At 43.2% G+C, this 19,708-nt stretch overlaps 1 protein-coding gene across 2 annotated transcripts in view; it reads left to right on the top strand.

Moving 5' to 3' along the window:
• The window catches only part of col11a1a (collagen, type XI, alpha 1a), a 100,366-nt gene extending 81,033 nt beyond the window's left edge, over positions 1-19,333 (top strand). For both annotated transcript variants that reach the window (XM_064949204.1, XM_064949203.1), the window contains 23 exons: positions 675-782; positions 970-1,077; positions 3,519-3,572; positions 3,688-3,741; positions 3,870-3,923; positions 4,620-4,673; positions 6,033-6,140; positions 6,564-6,617; positions 6,724-6,777; positions 7,963-8,016; positions 11,551-11,604; positions 12,726-12,833; positions 13,252-13,305; positions 13,616-13,669; positions 14,455-14,562; positions 15,456-15,509; positions 15,634-15,669; positions 15,787-15,840; positions 15,987-16,233; positions 17,385-17,497; positions 18,065-18,133; positions 18,666-18,899; positions 19,110-19,333. In XM_064949204.1, the coding sequence (XP_064805276.1) occupies positions 675-782; positions 970-1,077; positions 3,519-3,572; positions 3,688-3,741; positions 3,870-3,923; positions 4,620-4,673; positions 6,033-6,140; positions 6,564-6,617; positions 6,724-6,777; positions 7,963-8,016; positions 11,551-11,604; positions 12,726-12,833; positions 13,252-13,305; positions 13,616-13,669; positions 14,455-14,562; positions 15,456-15,509; positions 15,634-15,669; positions 15,787-15,840; positions 15,987-16,233; positions 17,385-17,497; positions 18,065-18,133; positions 18,666-18,899; positions 19,110-19,256 (2,034 nt within the window). In that variant the 3' untranslated portion in view covers positions 19,257-19,333. The remainder of the gene's footprint in view (positions 1-674; positions 783-969; positions 1,078-3,518; positions 3,573-3,687; positions 3,742-3,869; positions 3,924-4,619; positions 4,674-6,032; positions 6,141-6,563; positions 6,618-6,723; positions 6,778-7,962; positions 8,017-11,550; positions 11,605-12,725; positions 12,834-13,251; positions 13,306-13,615; positions 13,670-14,454; positions 14,563-15,455; positions 15,510-15,633; positions 15,670-15,786; positions 15,841-15,986; positions 16,234-17,384; positions 17,498-18,064; positions 18,134-18,665; positions 18,900-19,109) is intronic.
• The last annotated feature ends 375 nt before the right edge of the window (positions 19,334-19,708 follow it).

Genomic DNA, 19,708 nt, shown 5'->3' with positions numbered 1-19,708 from the left:
ATCAATCTTCATCAGCGGTTTCACATGAATCATGCACAGGCCATCTGCACTGTAAATACATCTCTACTCTCACTGTCTTTTTCTCTCTCTCTCTGTACTCTTTTTCTCTCTCTCTCTGTACTCTCTCTCTCTCTCTCTCTCTCTCTCTCTCTCTCTCTCTCTCTCTCTCTCTCTCTCTCTGTCTCTCTGTCTCTCTGTCTCTGGCTGCATATCCATCATCATAACCAATCATCAAACTAAATGTAATTAGAAGAGATATAAAAGGGAAAAACTGTCTCTGTTTTATCTGCAGCTATAATTTCTTCCCAGAAGGTTACGATCCAGCCCATCTATTGAGCTGCCAAACATATGTCACAGTAGAGCTTTAAATGGACTTGTCCACTAATCTCCAACACCATCTATCACTTGTATTTAAAATCGCATGTATCCTTCCCACACACAAATTGAATCCAAATTTCGACTGATTTCTGCATCTTTGCTCTAGTGATTTTGACTGTAGGTAATTAACTCATTTGCCAATTCTCTGACAGTTTGTAAGTGTTTAGATTTTCTGTACAAGGTTGGCATTTTAAAGTATATGTTATTGTAGAAATGTCAGATACAAGTGACGTGTGTCCTCCTGTGTGATGCGTGTGTCCTATGTGTGTGTATCCTGTGTGTCCTGTGTGTCCCAGGGAGAGGTTGGAGAGCCAGGTCAGAAGGGAAGCAAAGCAGACAAGGGTGAACAGGGTCCTCCTGGCCCAGCTGGTCTCCAGGGTCCCATCGGTAACCCAGGACCTGCAGTGAGTATCTCTGCCCCTGTCCAGCCTTGGACCCACCTTAGCCCCCATTGGGGAGATACACAGCTACAGTAGACATGTTATCTTCATTCAAATTTCTTTGCAGTCAGTTTTGCTGTGCTGTTAGCTACATACATCCAGTGTATTGCTTTGCTCCGTCTGTGTGTTAACATGGTTACTGTGTCCTCAGGGAGGTGATGGAGAGCCCGGTCCCAGGGGTCAGCAGGGGATGTTCGGACAGAAGGGAGACGAAGGATCCAGAGGTTTCCCCGGGCCCCCTGGTCCCATTGGTCTGCAGGTGGGTCCCCAAACACACCCTGAAACACTAGCATCACCTGTACTCCAGGGACAAGCATTCACACACAAATACATATAGTATAGGCTTTGCACAAAGTAACCCCCCTGAAACACACACACCCTCAACCCCCCCCCCAAACCTCCACCCACACACACACACAAACATACTTAACCATGGATCCCACAGGTATTGATGCAAACTATTTGATGCATCCATTCTCTCTCTGAGTCTTAGGGTGCGTTCGTAAATTCAGTCTGGAGAGTCAGAGTGCACTCTGGGTCGTTCGTAAATTCAGAGCGTTTTGCTCTCAGAGCATTCAGAGCGCACAATGGACACTCTGGCTAATGAGTAGGGTTGATCCGAGTGCTCTGACCTCACAAAGCATTTCAATACAAAAGGATTTCTATTTGGTCTTGAATGGTGGTATTTTAATATAGGTGGATTAAAGGGCCATTTGCCAACAAATGGGACTCTGGGTCAGCACAGATGTCAGAAGACAATGCACTGTCTTCTGACCGACAGTCCATTTGTAAAGAAATGCCAGAGGTAAATTATCAGTTTTGTATAGTTTGGTTTAGTTTCCCCACACTAGATGTTTCAGTAACTAAAGAGCATAGAGGTGATTCCTATTGTTTTATATTATGTAAAATGTGAAAAATATATACTATGTTAGTTTGTGTTAAATATAAAGGTAATGTGGTTGGTGTGGGAATCAGGGAATCATCAGCGTAAGGGAATCACCAGCGTAAGGGAATCATCAACGTAAGGGAATCATCAGCGTAAGGGAATCATCAACGTAAGGGAATCATCAACGTAAGGGAATCATCAATGTAAGGGAATCATCAGCGTAAGGGAATCATCAGCGTAAGGGAATCATCAGCGTAAGGGAATCATCAGCGTAAGGGAATCATCAACGTAAGGGAATCATCAGCGTAAGGGAATCATTAACGTAAGGGAATCATCAACGTAAGGGAATCATCAGCGTAAGGGAATCATCAACGTAAGGGAATCATCAACGTAAGGGAATCATCAACGTAAGGGAATCATCAATGTAAGGGAATCATCAATGTAAGGGAATCATCAATGTAAGGGAATCATCAACATAAGGGAATCATCAACGAAAGGGAATCATCAACATAAGGGAGTCCGTGGTACAGTACAGTGACTGTCTTTATGAGCAAAATGAATTAGCTGTTCATTAAACTCAGGTCATTGTCTTGATGGAATTATACAGACTATACCCGCTAGTCTCAAGTTTCAATCTTCCTGGCTATTCAATTCAATTAACTTTTAATTGAGCGTAATTCACTTCCATGGCTATTTCATTAATTGCGTGGACTGACCTCTTCCAATAGGCAGTAGGCCATTGAACACACTCTCCTCTTTCCACTCTGTGGTGCATAATCAGTGTTCCTGTTAACGATCTCTGACTCAGGAGACCACCATTCTGATGAGATTTCCACTCCAGGGGGACAAATCAGCATGCAGAAACACACACACAATCACGGACTTGCACATGCACGGACACACACACACAGACACGCGCATGGACACAAACACACACACACAGTCTGTCTCAGCCTCAGCTTCCTCCCATAGGGCGTAGGTATTTGAGGAAGATAGGTTGTTGTAACGGAGAGTAAATAGCAGATAAAATGAGATCTTTGTCTTCGCTCCTCATGGTGACGACAGAGACACACTGCCTTTGAATAGTGGAGGAGACTGGATCGGGAATGACCAAAGCAATTAAAGTTGAAATGTCAGGGATCAAACGTACATCTGACGCCTCAACCACATAGTCCACTTAACATGCAAGGAAATGAACGATGGGGTCCATGCCTGGGGTTTTTGGTTAGGAACAAATTACCTCCATTTTGCCATAGAGAAATACTTGACATTCTGTCTTGTTTAATCTTGTCGCCTTATTTTGTTTCCCATCAACTCACTATTGGTCACATTGTCACACAGTGTGAAAAGAGTCATTTCTCCTTGATGGCAGTTTGTGTCTCTCATCATGGACAAATGTCTCCCTGGTGTCTCTTTGTGTCAGAGAGAGGGGCACAACTTTGTCTGTAGAATTAGAGAACTGAGATATTGGACATAATGTTTAATTGGTGATTAATTCATTAAGACACTGAATGGAGTCTGGTTTCTATCACTCCCTTGCTGTGGAAACTGACTGGCTCTGCTAACTCTTTGTTCACAGTATACCGTTTACCTCAGTGGTCAACTAAAAGCTACAATGCAGCCATCACCAATTCATTTCTGTCCAATTAATCATCATAACCCAAATTAAAGACATCTGGTACAATTTATAAAGTGCATCAATTGATAAAACTATTATTGAAGGTTTTGCTTAGTTTTTCAATTACATCTGCATGTTTCCTCAAGATAAACCAGAATAATGAAAAGTTTGCTTGTTTATTTCTGTCTGCCCTCAGGGTCTTCCTGGACCTCCAGGAGAGAAGGGTGAGAATGGCGATGTCGGTCCGATGGTGAGCAGATAATCATCATTAAAACAATTTGTATCACTATCGAAATGAGAAATACGTTTCACCCTAGAACTCACTTTCTGTTTTGACCCTATCACTTCCTGTTGTCTCTTTACAGGGTCCCCCCGGTCCACCTGGTCCCAGAGGTCCTCAGGGTCCTAGTGGAGCTGATGTACGTACCACACATCAATCTTTTATCTCACATTACCAAATGTCACCCAAACAGATATAACAGAGAAAATCTGTCTCTCCTGAGGTAATGAATGCTGACTCCTCTCTCCTCTTTTCTGTTCCTGTCAGGGTGCACAAGGTCCTCCTGGTGGTGTGGGTGCCATGGGAGGCGTGGGTGAGAAGGTGAGGGCGTGTGCCCGTTACAAGACAGTCCGGAGTGTGTGTCTGGGGTGGAAATCATGCCAACGTCCCTCCACCTACCCCTTCCCTCCCCTCTCCCCAGTCCACTGATGTTATCTCCAGGACTGCATTAATTGCCTATGGCAGCCTGTGTCTGAGTTAGTGCTATGACACTATTAATGCCTATTTTACAACAGTTCCAACACCACTCCTCCATTTTAGTGCCATCTGGCAGCCGGCCCCCAACATCAATACTTAATGCAACGGAATGATGACTCCAGAATATGAAACATATCCATGGAAGGTTATCATCACTTTGAGAGAGCACACCGACTAGCCTTAATGCTATCACACCTATGTTAAAGTTCAACAGGATGACACTCAGCATCAACCTCTACAAAGTATATTGTTATGCACAGTGTTTGAGAGCCCTATGTTTTGACACCCACTGTATTTTGAGAACATGATAATGTAATCATTGATGTCTATTAATGTATATCACGGGAGAGATTCTAAAACCTAATGACACTCAGCACCCACTATGACATGTATTGTTAGCCTACTCATAGGGATTTAGAGCCTATTTTGACAACAGTATCATGTCATCTAGATACAAGTGGATAATGTCATCTTGTAGATCATGCATTCATAAGGGTGTCTATCTTGGCAGAGATGCTAAAATGGTGTTTTCATTTACAGGGTGAAAACGGTGAAGCTGGCAACCCAGGAACCCCTGGAGAGCCCGGAACTGGAGTAAGTCTCTGTCTCAGTGTGTCTGTGTGTCTGTGTCTACATTCACATAATTATCTATCATCCAAGGCATCATGTGTTTGTGTATTTCCCTATTACCAGGACAATGATTATGATTATGCATTAGTTCATAACACCCCGCGTAAACACACGCCGTACTGTCCAACAACACGTAGACATGCAAAGTCCTTTTAGTGATGTGAGTAGTAGTAATTGCTGGTCCTGTGTTGCTGCTGATGGGCCAGCGTCACAGCGTCATTCTCAGTGTGTTTCTGGCCAACGCTCTATGGTAACACAGCCCTGCCAAGCTGAATCACTTCCCAGACTCTTAACAGATGATTACTGCAGCCATATGAACACATCAGTCTCAGCTCTGGAACAATGGCTACTAGAACTTAACACCGGGACTTCGCCGAGCTACTAAACAGTGAAATATCGCAAAAATAGAGTACCCAACGTCTGTCTACCTTTCAAGATCGCTGTTTCCCTGAGGTAGTTTAGTTCCAATGGAATCCTCTGTACATTCCAGAACCATGACCAAGATCATTCCGGAATGTTATCATAAAGGTGTTTTGGTTGACACCTACCTAACCCTGTGAGGTAGTTCTAAAGATTTGATTGGTAATTGCTACGGAGTTAGTCCATCATAGCGTATTGTTGGGTTGTCATCTCCATTCATCATTAGCAGGATTGTGAGCACAACAACAGGTCGAAAAGATGACTAGTCTGAAATAGCAGGGGAGAGGGGAACTCTAAGTAGCATGGATAATGACCTTGCTTAATAATCCAACTCAATATATCTCAAGTGTTCCCAGAACTAATGCAGAAAATGGCCCTCGATATAGGTTTTGCTGTAGAGCTTTTGAAATGTTTTCATGAAAAGAACATGTCATGCTTAAATAGTTCAGATGTCAGGAAGCATCACCTTGAACATTTTACTTTTTTTTTTTTTTACATTTTATTAACTAGGCAAGTCAGTTAAGAACAAATTCTTATTTACAATGACGGCCTAGCGGGGAACAATGGGTTAGCTGCCTTGTTCAAGGGCAGAACAACAGATTTCTGGGATTCAAACCGGCAACCTTTTGGTTACTGGCCCAACGCTCTCACCACTGGGCTACCTGCAGCATCAAGAGATACCTTACACAGTACATATAAACAACTACTACCTCTGCTCCACAAAGGGACCGCAATATGTGAAATATAAGTGAAATATAATGCCTAACTGTAGAGTAACCACTTACCTACCTCAATTCCTAACAATACGCACTAACTGCTGCTCATTATCCAAGCTTCAGCAAGGAACCTTCCTGCTCCAGCTCGGTCCTCCTGTGTGTTGATGGTATCTGTTGTTCTCTACAGGGGCCTAAAGGCGAGAGAGGAGACAAGGGAGAGGCAGGACCACCCGGAGCTGCCGGACCCGCTGGCGCCAAAGGACCCCCTGGAGATGATGGACCCAAAGGCAACCCTGTAAGCTTCAGTCTCTACCCCAACCTGTGCAGGGATAGAACCACAGACGCTTGTGAATGAAAAGAAATGTCCTTGATTGCTTCTGGGCGGTTTATTTAATTTTAAGCCAAGTTTTAAGAGCTAAAAAGCCTTTTTATTAGGACAGGTTGTCTTTTTTTTTTTTTTTTTGAACATGGTAATGAACTGTGGTGAGTGCTTTGCTGACATTACCATCTGCAGCATCAGGGAGCCAAGGTTTACACAAAGTGCCTTTGTCAGTTGATAAAGCTTCACCTCTCATCTTCAGATCAATGAGAACCATTAGAAACAAACCTGATGGTGTTGGCCTTGGTCACATACGTTGAAGATTCTAGTATTTTGTATATTATTGATAATATTATACTGGTGTTTTATTTGTTCTCCTGCCTTTCCTTCACCTTCCAGGGGCCGGTTGGTTTCCCTGGAGACCCTGGTCCACCCGGTGAGGCCGGTGTTGCTGTACGTATTACATCATTATATAACTAATTCAACTGTAAAGATCCCACTATTACCATTACCTAGATCATGGTGATCCATCTCACATGTTCATATCTCTTCTCCCTAGGGAACTGATGGCTCTGCGGGAGAGAAAGGAGAGGATGGTGAATCTGGTCAGCCTGTAAGTCCATATGTCATAAATATCATTAACACAACAATAAGGGGACTGAAAAATCTGCTTGATTATATAACTCTGGTTTACAGTTGGCAGCACGATAGCGGGCGACTGTACGTGCGCATTACCATCACCATTAACTATTAGTCTGTCATAATGGTCTATACAAATAGCCTATCCCATTTAGCATAACCGCTAAAGCCCCTCGTGTGCTTGGCCTGTAGTAAATTCCCATAAGCTTTTATTTATGAATAAGTACCTGCAATAGGGAACATTGAATCATATAATTTACTTCTTAATGTCCAGTACAGTATATGAGTCTGTTTATTCATTTTATAGATTTTAATTTGAAATATTAACAACAAATCAGATGATTTAAAACTTTGTGAGGGTGTGAATTATGATACTTATTAACATTGATGGATGTAAATGAGATTTGCAAGTGCTGGGAAAATAAAAGGACACTTTAAATGCAATAGGAATGAGGTCACGATTGTGTGTGTGTGTGTGTGTGTGTGTGTGTGTGTGTGTGTGTGTGTGTGTGTGTGTGTGTGTGTGTGTGTGTGTGTGTGTGTGTGTGTGTGTGTGTGTGTGTGTGTGTGTGTGTGTGTGTGTGTGTGTGTGTGTGTGTGTGTTGGTTCAGAGTAAGGTGTTATGTAAAGTGAAGTTAAAGTATCATAAAGTTTTGTCATGGCTCAGTGAAGTTTAACTTTGAAAGGGAGAGCATGTTTTTCCCATTCTCTGATTAACAGTGTTTCAATATGAACCACATCACACAGTTGAATAATTCTGTAAATTCCTATCCACTCTGAGTTGTATTCTCCACTTTCTAATTTTGTGTACGTCAAATATTTGGTTATGCTAACCGAAATGTGCTATGATTGCTTCCAATTAAATGAGATAATTGGGTGAAGCAGGTTCTGAAAACAGACGTGATATTTAAGACTACAGTGTGTGACTTCAAAAATAGATATCAGTTTGTCTAATGTCAATATGCAGTCACACATTTCTCTGTTTGTAAGGATAATGGTGGTTTTGTACCATCTATTTCAAAGAATATGACTATATACTGTATCATGTTAATATACCTTTATACACAGCACACTGTTAATGTGCATGAAGACCCCTAACTCTCTCACCTTCTCTATTCTATTCTTCTTATTTGTCTACATCTTCTTCTGTCCATCCCAGGGTCCTCCTGGTCCATCTGGTGAATCTGGTCCACCTGGTCCTCCCGGCAAGAGAGTAAGTCTCAACATCTTCATCATCATAGTCATCATCCCCACCAACACACCACAGACGTCAGCATCACTGTTGTTATATGAAATGGCATCATACTGCAGCTTTGACCCCGATCAGATAAAAGATTGAACAACGTCGTACGTTTATATTGTGCGTTTAATCGTAACTCTCTGATCAAGCTCCGTTTGGCCTAGATTTGATTGTGTGACTGAACCCAACTGTCCACTATTCAACACCTATTGAGATAGCTCGATGAAATATATACGTCTGATTATAAAACCAGACAATGGAATGCTCTCAGTCATAGTTGATTAAACCTATAGTCCTCAGGTGAGATTTTCTTACTCTGAACAATAACTCCAAACTCTACAACTCAGTTTCCCCCCAGAGAACCTGCATGATTCATTCTCATCAAAAAGTGGGAGAGAAAAACAATGTGTGATATTTGCAGGGTCAGGGCCACTGAGCCGTCTGTACATGGAAATGAACGATATCTCAAAGCCCACTGAGCCGTCTGTACATGGAAATGAAAGATATCTCAAAGCCCATAGAGAAATGAAGGGCTTGATGTCTGGAATAGTTTTTTTTTTCTCAGTGAGAAATTGAAAATAGGTTTTAGAAAGAAAAAAGAAAAGTGATAGAAAAAAAAGTGTCAAGGCCCAAAACTAATTTACCTGTGTCGAGCTGAGGGAAGAGAGATATCTCCCCTGGCACACTATTGATCTAGGCTAGTTTGACTGACAGCCACGGCCAAACAAAGGCATGACGCTAGTAACATTAGATTGAATGGCTGTAGTGTAGTGAGATGTCATTACACAGACAGGGCAGCCGTCGCTGACTCAGTTCACCCAGTAAAAATGGACGTTTTTGGACATATTGGTGGTCTCCAAGGCAAAGATAACGTTTTAGATTGAATTTGAAATGCTTTTTATGATCATGATGACCGAGGGCAATCATATCTGATGTTTATTGTATAAAGCTACTGCCATATAAATTCCCTCTCGACGTTCCCTGGAAGTAATCAAGTGAAACATCATTTGTGGTAGGCTATTGTTAGTTGAAGGGAGCCGACATTAGTGAATCCCAAATAATGCGTTAAGTTCTTTCTGTCGGGTGTTAAATTATTTCTTTAAATGAAAATTCGCAATTATTGTCCCACATTTCTCAAATTTGCCATCTCAAGCTATCTTCTGCAACAACGTTATGTCACAGGCCAATAGCATAAAATATGTGCATTTTTACAAATAACGGCAATTGCTTTTGCAATGTGCTTGATGGAATTCACATTCAGAGTATTTAACATCATATCAGCATATGCAGCGCCTAATGGCCAAGGGATTATGTTAGGAAAACGACTATTTCATCATCATAGGTATTTAATCGCCTTCCTCCAAAAAGTGTAACCTAGAATGACTTCTGCAACTCCCAGTTATTCTGCTCCTCTGAATCAGTCACTTGGGGCTAGAGTTGTTTTGCATTTAACTTTGCAGGGTGTTTTTGCTTTCTCTGCAGTTTGTCCATAGCAATTTAAAATGAAGCTGAAATCTCTCTCCAGCTCCTACAGGCCCTGTCCGCAGCCATTTAGCAGCAGAGCAGTTCTTTATTTATTTGTATCTTAATTTTTTTATCTTAAAGTGCAACTGAAGGCCATAAACGATTTATCTGAGAGAAAATGGACTATTAGTCAGAAACATTTATTGTATTGTCAAAATGGACTACAAAGTGTAAATAGGATCATTTCATTAATAAAGTCGGTCTCGTCCAAAACAGAGTTTTGTAGGTGAGTTAGTCATGACTTACTTGAGGGTAGAGTTTTGACTTCGACATGCTCACTTGACAACTAAAACAGGACACACAGCTGCGGTGATAGCTCTCTATCCAATCTTACAGCAAAACATAGACAGTGAGACAGATCTTGCAATCAGAGCAGCAGATCTGACTTTGTTTACATAAAACGACACGTCACACATCCTAGTCGAAGACGTCAAAATGAATAACAGTTTTTATAAAAGTTATCTTAGATTTATTCGGACTATTTTGAGGAAGTGATACTGGCTTTGTTCCTACGGTGTCTCATGTGGGACAAGCATCAGTACCTGCCATATCGAAACACACCTCCAAGACTCAAATCAAATGTTTCTTTAATGAGCAGATACGGAATCAGTGACGCCAGTCGCTCTAATGGTTTTCTCTCTGTAGATATTCATGGTGAAAACTATATAAACAGTGACATATCATTTACAGTTTAGAGTACTTCATTCGTTTCTAGACTGCTGCTGTATTTATACTTCCCCTGGACAAGACAACATACACATCAGTTACAGTAGGCATTTAGACATTTGGCAGCAGCATCCTATTCACAAACAGAAATAAACAGACCATTTTTGAACCATTGCTCACAACACATCTAGCGAGGATGAAGAGAACGAAACAAAGCAGATACTGCCCTGTTTGACCACATCTCTACATGGGCAATCAGTCAAAACACAAAACCCTGCTGACCTGCTGCCATCTCCTGCCTTCCCATACTGTCTGATCAGAGAAGAATGGGCCTCTCTGTGGACTGCATGTGGTTTTGATGTGAGGACCTCTTGTGTAGTTGAAAGAGACAGCTTTAGGCCTCGGAGAGATGGCCAGAGAGAGAGATGAACTGGAAAACCTTGAAGTGATTGGAGACTATTGAGGGAGAGGTGTGAGTGTCTGTGTGTGTGTGTGTGTGTGTGTGTGTGTGTGTGTGTGTGTGTGTGTGTGTGTGTGTAGGTGTGTGTGTGTGTGTGTGTGTGTGTGTGTGTGTGTGTGTGTGTGTGTGTGTGTGTGTGTGTGTGTGTGTGTGTGTGTGTGTGTGTGTGTGTGTGTGTGTGTGTATAAGGTCGTTCAGTAAGTAGTTCATTTCACAAAGCATGTCCAGTCCCGTTCAGTCAAACAGATCTTTATAAACTTGCTGGGAAATTGAGGTAGACTTTTCAAGGACATTTGATCACTAATACAGTTTTCATCAGTGTTGGATTGAATGATAATATTCTTGGGGGGAGAAACTGGAATTACTAGGTATGGACTGGCTGATGGATTTCTTCATGTGATTCTCAACCCCACATTCAGGAATGACTTGTTTTAGAGTTGATACTATGGCTAGTTCAAATATTCAACCTTAATCACATTATTTGCAGTGTTTGATTTCACTTTGTCTCTGGTTTATTTTTTATTAGTACAGCCCTGTAGCCAATAGTTTGTTCAAGCAGCTTCTCCTTTCCTCGTTACTCAGTTGAAGCCATTGAAATATTGCACTGCAAACACAACACTGGGTTTTTACTGGTGTGTTTGTGATTGATGTCAAATGGATGCATGTCACAGTAGCAAATTGTTACAATTCACCTGAAATACTGACCTCACAATGTTGTTGTTGACTCTGCACATGCACACACACATACTCTGACTAATAGACATGCACACACACACACACACACACACACACATATGCGCACACACACACAACACTCTGCTGTGGGATGCTAAAGCATGTCTTCTTGTCCTCCCCAGGGCCCCCCAGGAACTGCCGGTGCAGAGGGTAGACAAGGAGAGAAGGGCGCCAAGGTAACCTAGAAAATCAATTCAGCCTTTGCCCAGAGAGCAGTCTCAGCAACTCCAGGCTCCAGCTAGCCCCCAATGCTTCACCCCTCATCCCCTCCCCTCATCCTCCTCCCCTCATCTCCCTCCCCTCTCCTCTCATCTCCCTGCTCTCTCCCCTCATCTCCCTGCTCTCTCCCCTCATCTCCCTGCTCTCTTCCCCCGCATCTCCCTGCTCTCTCCCCTCATCTCCCGAATCCCTCCTCTCATCCCCGTCCCCTCATTTCCCTCCCCTCTTCTCCATCCCCTCATCTCTCTCCCCTCATCTCCCTGCTCCCTCCTCTCATCTCCATCCCCTCATCTCCCTCCCCTCTCATCTCCATCCCCTCATCTCTCTCCCCTCATCTCCCTGCTCCCTCCTCTCATCTCCATCCCCTCATCTCCCTCCCCTCTCATCTCCATCCCCTCATCTCTCTCCCCTCATCTCCCTGCTCCCTCCCCTCTCATCTCCATCCCCTCATCTCCATCCCCTTATCTCCCTCTCCCCTCATCTCCCTGTTCTCTCCCCTCCCCTCTCCCCTCATCTCACTGCTCTCTCCGCTCATCTCCCTCCCCTAATTTCCCTTCTCTCTCCCCTCATCTCTCTCCCCTCTCCCCCTCCCCTCTTCCATCATCTCATCTCCCTCCCCTCATCTCCCTCCCCTCATCTCCCTCCCCTCACCCCCCCATCTCCCCCTTATGCCCCCCCCTCTCCCCTCTCTCCTCATCCCCCTCCCCTCACCCCTGTTGTTATCTAACCCTTCAGATGTTAGCCATGCCACTTTGTGAGCAGGGGATTGCATCAACATAACAGTCAGCTATACTAGCATAGAATACATTCATCTGAAGCTCAAAACAGCAGAAGCTATGGCTCTTTGACAGTACACACAGCAAGGATGTCAGGATGACAAGCAGCCTGTTATTTTACCATCTGTTGTTAGGGTTTTTAAATGAACTGTAGATCAGAAATATGAACACAAAGAGATCATGTTACAACGGTATTGCTTGTGTTTCTTTTTATATTATTTTGATCAACCAAACCATATGGAAAGGACTTGTGGATGTCATGTAGAGTTATGTCATTGTGACAATCTTGTCCCTTCCTACAGGGTGAGTCTGGAGCCGAGGGACCCCCAGGTAAAACTGGCCCAGTCGGCCCACAGGGGCCCTCAGGAAAGCCCGGTCCAGAAGGTCTGCGTGGAATCCCTGGCCCTGTTGTAAGTCCAAGATCCAACGATCGATCATATTTCCCTATATTCACCAATGTTTACACACGTGCACACACACACGTGCACACACACACGCGCACACACACACACACACACACACACACACACACACACACACACACACACACACACACACACACACACACACACACACACACACACACACACACACACAGAGAGAGAGAGACCAAACAGCCCTTAAGCAGTATGACAACAGTGCTCATGGAATAATCGATAGTCCCATTTGGCTTGTACTTTATACATTTCTGTTGTTTATTCGAACACACTTTTTTGTGGTATTCCTACAATTAATCATAGAGCTGGGCACATGAAATCAATATGAGGCCATAAGAGTTACAGCAGGCTGTAATGATGGGCTATAATTGGATGGCTTTTCTCTTCTCAGGGTGAACAAGGACTTCCTGGTTCCTCTGGACAAGACGGCCCACCTGGACCTATGGTGAGCAGAGATAATGTGTCCCCTCTCTCTCTCTCTGTACTCTTTCTCTCTCTCTCTCTCTGTACTCTTTCTCTCTCTCTCTGTACTCTTTCTCTCTCTCTCTCTCTCTCTCTCTCTCTCTCTCTCTCTCTCTCTCTCTCTCTCTCTCTCTCTCTCTCGCTCTCTCTCTCTCTCTCTCGCTCTCTCTCTCTCTCTCTCTCTCTCTCTCTGTAGCTATTTCTTTCTATTATTACTTCTCTCCTCTTTCTCTCTCTCTCTACTGTGGTGTTGTAATTGATTTCTAACCCCCTTGTCTCTCTGTGATTATTAGGGACCCCCTGGTCTCCCAGGTCTGAAGGGTGACCCCGGGACCAAGGGTGAAAAGGTGAGCTCGCCTCAATTTCCCATCCCAAAGAGCTCGTTGATTTGATTTCTCTGATCCCAGAAGGGGTTGGGAGTTCAACCTGTAGTGGGATGGGACCATGACTATGAGCATGGCTGGGATGGGGACTAGAGTTCCCCTCACCTGAACTTTATAACCGGCTCTTCTAGAAAGATCAAACACACCATTTATTTTGGTACAGCAACAGCTTTATCACTATGCAAATACAACTGTTGTTTTTTATGTTACTCAGTAAATTAAAAGTGAAATTTGGAGAAAGCTGGTAGCCATTTTGAATTGAATAAGATCCTACTTCTTAGCCTTATCTATTTGACACACAGCATCAGCTCTGCCAGTGGACTAAGGGTTTGATAGTCAGTAATGCAGCACAAAGCATTGCAGTAATGTCCCAAAAAATGAAAGCAGGATTGACAGGGATTGGTTTAAAAGGACACCATGGGTAGCTTTTCATGTGGCTATTTGTCATGCTTTCAAATCAATGGGACTGGTTAAGGATAAAATATTTTCCAGCCATCGTTATTGTGAATATTGTCCTCAGTTGCACTCACAGAGAAATTCAGAGAAATTGTTTTGTAAGTCTCCCAAAAATGTTTAGGTTAAAATGCTTTCAGATTTGTTCAATAATGTTCATTATTTGCAGCTGATTTGTATTTCACTTGATTGAATGGTGACGTTTATAGCAGGGTTGTAGTGATGCATCGTCTTAAAATGTTTTGACTCAATATTTCCAGTCCTCATAACTCTTGTTTTGTGTGTGTGTCCTCCAGGGTCATTCAGGTCTGATTGGTCTGATCGGACCCCCTGGCGAGCAGGGAGAGAAGGGAGACCGAGGCTTGCCCGGACCCCAGGGTTCTCCTGGAGGCAAGGGCGACGGTGTAAGTGATTAATGACCTCATCTGTTTGCCATTCGTGAACCTATTTGCCCTCCACCAGGAAGTACAATGCTATTGGTCTGATTGCAGTCACCTACAGTTCACTGAGAAAGTTGTTTATAAAGACACATTATCTGCTTTATATTGTGCAGCAAGCACTCCAATGCACCATATATACTTTATGCATCGAGTACACGCTCTTCCGAAATGAATAGTGACTTGACCATTACTCATATACAGTACTGTAGAAATATACACGCTTTGCCTTCTTGTGGCAGGATTCATCTTTCAAGGTGAATTATATGTGTTAAAAACGAATGTAACGCCCATTACAGGGATTCTAATGCTCTGCTTTCTATGGCATTCTGTTAATATCCTATTTCTCTCCCAGCCTCATTGGATATCAATTTTCCTATATACCAAAGCATCTTTTTTTCCTGGAAGTTAGAAATGTCATGCGGTACTCGAACAGGGTCAGTCCTCTAGTCTGATGAAGCTCCACATTAAGGCGCTCATCCATTTTTAAATAAACATTGCAGATTGAGTGAATATGCAATTTGAGGCCCGCCACGACCCTTCAGCAGCCTTGCTCCGTGATTTAAAGAGATGGAATGGATTAAACATCTTCACATTGAGCCTAATGAAATTGTAATGTTCCCTTTCTCTGTCTTAGAAGAATGGTGGGTGGAAAAAAAAAACGTGTCTCCTTCTATCGGTCTCTATTTTAGGCTTGAGGAACAGGCGTCGCCGTTTGAGCTATATTTGTCACAATGAAATGGGAAATAAACATTTTAGGACTCATTAACACGCTGCTAGAGGTTTTTAATGTTTCCCCTTGTATTCTACCCTGCTTTATCCCACTGTCATCTCACTGATGTCTGGTCTCTTCTTCACAGGGTATTAGTGGCTCTTCAGGTCCTCTCGGTCCTCCTGGTCCTCCAGGCCTGCCTGTAAGACAGTCCCCTGCTTTCTCTGTTTTCTTAATAGTATACCTTCACAGTTCAAATATCACAATAATGTTTAAACACATTCCTCTGCTATTTATTCACTGTGCGTCTTGGCTGTCTCTTCCAGGGTCCTGGAGGTCCTAAGGGATCTAAGGGTTCATCGGTAAGATCTGTTCAACCACTCTTTGTTTCAACTGGTGAAAGTTGGTGACAGTCATTTGAAGGAGTGTTTGTTAGATCCAAAGTTAACAACATGCTTATATCTCCATGTTCTTTCCAGGGTCCTGCTGGTCAGAAGGGAGACACCGGTACGATCGGTCCACCTGGTCCTCCTGTGAGTATTAACCTTTGGCGAAACCTGGGCATTTACGTTATTAGGTGAAATTCAGAAGGGTTATTTCTAGAAAACGATCTGAAGCATACGCTGTCACACTATGGGATTCCGTACCAATATTTTCCTTCTTCCTTTCTGCTCTACAGGGTCCCCCTGGCGAGGTGATCCAGCCACTGCCCATCCAGTCTCCCAAGAAGAACCGCAGACATGCAGACATGCAGGCGGACGCGGCGGGCACCATGATGGACTACGGAGACGGCATGGAGGACATCTTTGGTTCGCTCAACAACCTCAAACAGGACATTGAGAGGATGAAGTACCCAATGGGCACACAGAACAACCCAGCCAGGACCTGCAAAGACCTGCAGCTCGCCCACCCAGAGTTCCCTGATGGTGAGTCACAGAGAGGGGGATCATGGGTAATATGCTAATGCCTTGGCTGTGATTGGCGGCCATTTTGTTCAGCTAGATAAGGACATCTTTGGTATTTGGTATTTTATTAGGATCCCATTTCGATGTTGCCAAGGCAGCAGCTACTCTTCCTGAGGTCCAAACAGGGATAAAACATTACATCAAAGAAAGCATTGTGCATTATACAAATGTACATTGCTCTTTTATATTACAGTACTACAATACTACCGTCTTTGACTGTGTTTGCTTATTTCATAGCAGTGATATTGGGGGTGTAGATTATATATTTGCAGGTAGAGTGTGTTGCTGTGGGGAATAGCACTGAAAACAAGGCCTCCTTTGGGTTATACTTAACATTCAACAGACTGTCCATAATTGATACAAGAGAAATGTCAGGTCCTTCTTTGACCTTTTCAAAGTTATTTCTAACTTTTTCTCTCCTTAAGATGATAATAAAATAGTGTAGTGGCTGCATAACATGTAGTGGCATGATGTCCAGCCGCATTTACGTCACCTTTCATCTCTCATGATTTAAACACATGGATGTCATAGCGCAGTTTAACCCAATCCGTACCGAGACCCTAGCAAAAATCGGCTTTTCATTTGTCTGACTTTCACTTACCTGAATGTCCTGCCCTTGCATTTAGCCTCAGAATGAAGTAAGTATTTGACCATTTTATTTTCAGGACAACCATGGCTACAAGTGGAACACAACGCTATTTGACACATGAGTTTTACTGACAAATGTCAATAAAAAAATAGCTCAAACCATTCAGACTCTACAGACAATTTTGTAAAAAAGTCCTGCCCTGGGACCCTTCAGGATCCGCCCTTGTCTCACAAACACAGGTCTAGCTCAGCCCCCATTAATCACACAGACGAATGATTGGTACCAACGGTTGCAGAAGTAATAGACAAATCCAATGACACAACCCAGTCTGTAGCGCAAACACATCATGTTTAAAAAGGGGTTAGAAGTCCAAATCACGCCGGCATCGTGGTGGGACGTGTTGGGTCTCAAGTTAAACGTGTTTGGCTTTGAAATGTTTCATTTTGAGTGCTTGGTGAAGTCGTGGGAACTAGAGAGAACTAAAGATGTATTTATTTAATTGATTCATTGGGTTTTTCCACAGGTGAGTACTGGATAGATCCTAACCAGGGATGTTCAGGGGACTCCATCTCTGTCTACTGTAACTTCACGGCTGGAGGAGAGACCTGCATCTACCCAGACAGGAAGTCCAGCGGAGTGAGTGGCGTTTTTATTTCCCCCAAGAGGCCTGCACATACTGTACTGTCAAGTAAAGCATAGAGTCAAGCCATAGTCTTGTTCAATTCTAGATACTGTTCTGATGTTTTCATTCATATGCCAGTCAGGGCTGTGAGACTGGGAGATGCATGCTTGGTGATGTTTCCTGGGTTCACTGCTTGGCCATTGACTTCTAGCTGTCAAATATACCCATTTGATCTTGTTTTGTGATGATCTTGTGAATTTGTCGTTTACATTCATACTGTATTCTCTGTGAATTGTACAAATGTAAAGACATTAAGAAAATAGATGCATTAAATTCAAAGGTTGCATACAGTATAGACATAAACTGTATACAAACAGAAACAAACTGATATACACATACTTAGGAATCAAATAATGACTATACTGTAGTGATTCTCCTGTACGTTAAGATCTGAGGGATGGGGTATCTAGCTGTATATTGTACTTAACATTTGATGCATCACAACAAAACGGAATTCCAGGAACCAGTTGTATTCCGTGATCTTGTCAAGACCTATGTGCTCCATTTGTTTGGCTCCACAGGTCAGAATATCTTCATGGCCCAAAGAAATACCAGGGTCGTGGTTCAGTGAATTTAAGCGGGGTAAACTAGTAAGTGCACCCTCGATTCCACGCTACCATCCTGCGCCACTCTCCTCACAAAATAATTGTCTCCTCTCCACAATACTAAACTGAGAGGATTTCTCAGGCTCCCACTCTGCAATGTCCCTGTCTTCTGTCCCTCAGTACAGAGGCACTTCAGAAGTGGCCGTTAAGGCCACAAATAGACAAGATGACAAGAGTGTCTCTGGAAGTGACCCCACGTTGCTAGCCACAAAGGGATCGAGACCTCTCATATAAGAACTCTCATCAGCCCCTTCAGACCCATCACAGTCACATTTCATACACTTTGCGAATGATGAAGGACGCTTAAGCATGAGGAGGAAAGCGCTCTATCACTTTAAGACTCAATTTGGCCGTGGTCTGAGAGAGAGAGATTGTATAACTGATGCTGACAAGATGTTTGATAAGAACTCTTGGGATGGAACACTTCTAATCAGTATATTGTATCCAATCCCATGCTTCAATTTCTGACCTCTAAATCTATTTTCTGTTTTCTCCCACCCCTTCCTCCAATAAACAGTTGTCATACGTTGACGCAGCCGGCAACACAATAAACGAGGTTCAGATGACCTTCCTGAAACTACTGACTGCCTCTGCCAGGCAGAACTTCACCTATAACTGCCACCAGTCTGTGGTGTGGCACGATGAGACCACCGACAGCTATGACAAGGCGCTGCGATTCCTAGGATCCAACGACGAGGAGATATCCTATGACAACAACCCCTACATCAGGGCCCTCGCAGACGGATGCGCGGTAAGGGCTGCCTCTCAATACTTCCTGTCTCTAATGGTGATAGTTCAAGCACTTTAGCGAAAGTCTCTGGAATTTTGCAACCCTAGAGTTGGCGCTTATGTAAATGCCCCATTGATTGTTTTGTTGGACTTGTTTACTAGCTCCAACGAGGTTGTAATTGACTGAAAGCACACTGTCTAATGTCCCCCCCCCCCCATTGTCTCTTTACAGGCGAGGAAGGGCTACGGAAAGACTGTGATAGAGATTAATACTCCCAAAATCGATCAGGTTCCCATCATAGATGTCATGTTGTATGACTTTGGAGATGCCAGCCAGAAGTTTGGATTTGAAGTGGGTCCAGTCTGCTTCCTTGGCTAACTAAAAAAAAACAAAAAAACTTGGTGGGGTCAGAAAGAAAGTCAAGACATTTTGGATACCACCCAGCCCCCCCACCCTTTTCCATGCCACATGCAAGTTTTGAATTTAAAAAAAATGGTGTAGCGAACATGTCTTGCCATGTATGTATGTATTACCTAGAAAAATACTTGTTGCCCTTGTAGGGCTAGAATCACATGACTTAAAACTGTTATGGGGCAAAGGTGAAGGACATTTGAAGGCGTGGCAGGGTAAGGGTGAACAGGAGAAGAACGAGGGAGGTCGAAAGGAGAGAGACACCTCTTTTCTGGTTTCTCCAGGTGCTGTACAAAAGAAATGACTACAATGGTGCTTGTTTAAACAACAAAATAAAGAGGTGCTAAGAAAGAAGGTGCATTTTGATGATAAAAAAAAACTGTAATTATTATTTTGTACAATCTGTTTTTTCTGAATCC

Source organism: Oncorhynchus masou, chromosome 30, assembly GCF_036934945.1.
Source record: "Oncorhynchus masou masou isolate Uvic2021 chromosome 30, UVic_Omas_1.1, whole genome shotgun sequence".
In the NCBI taxonomy this organism is placed as follows: Eukaryota; Metazoa; Chordata; class Actinopteri; order Salmoniformes; family Salmonidae; genus Oncorhynchus; species Oncorhynchus masou.
This window is presented reverse-complemented; position numbering and strand designations above follow the sequence as displayed.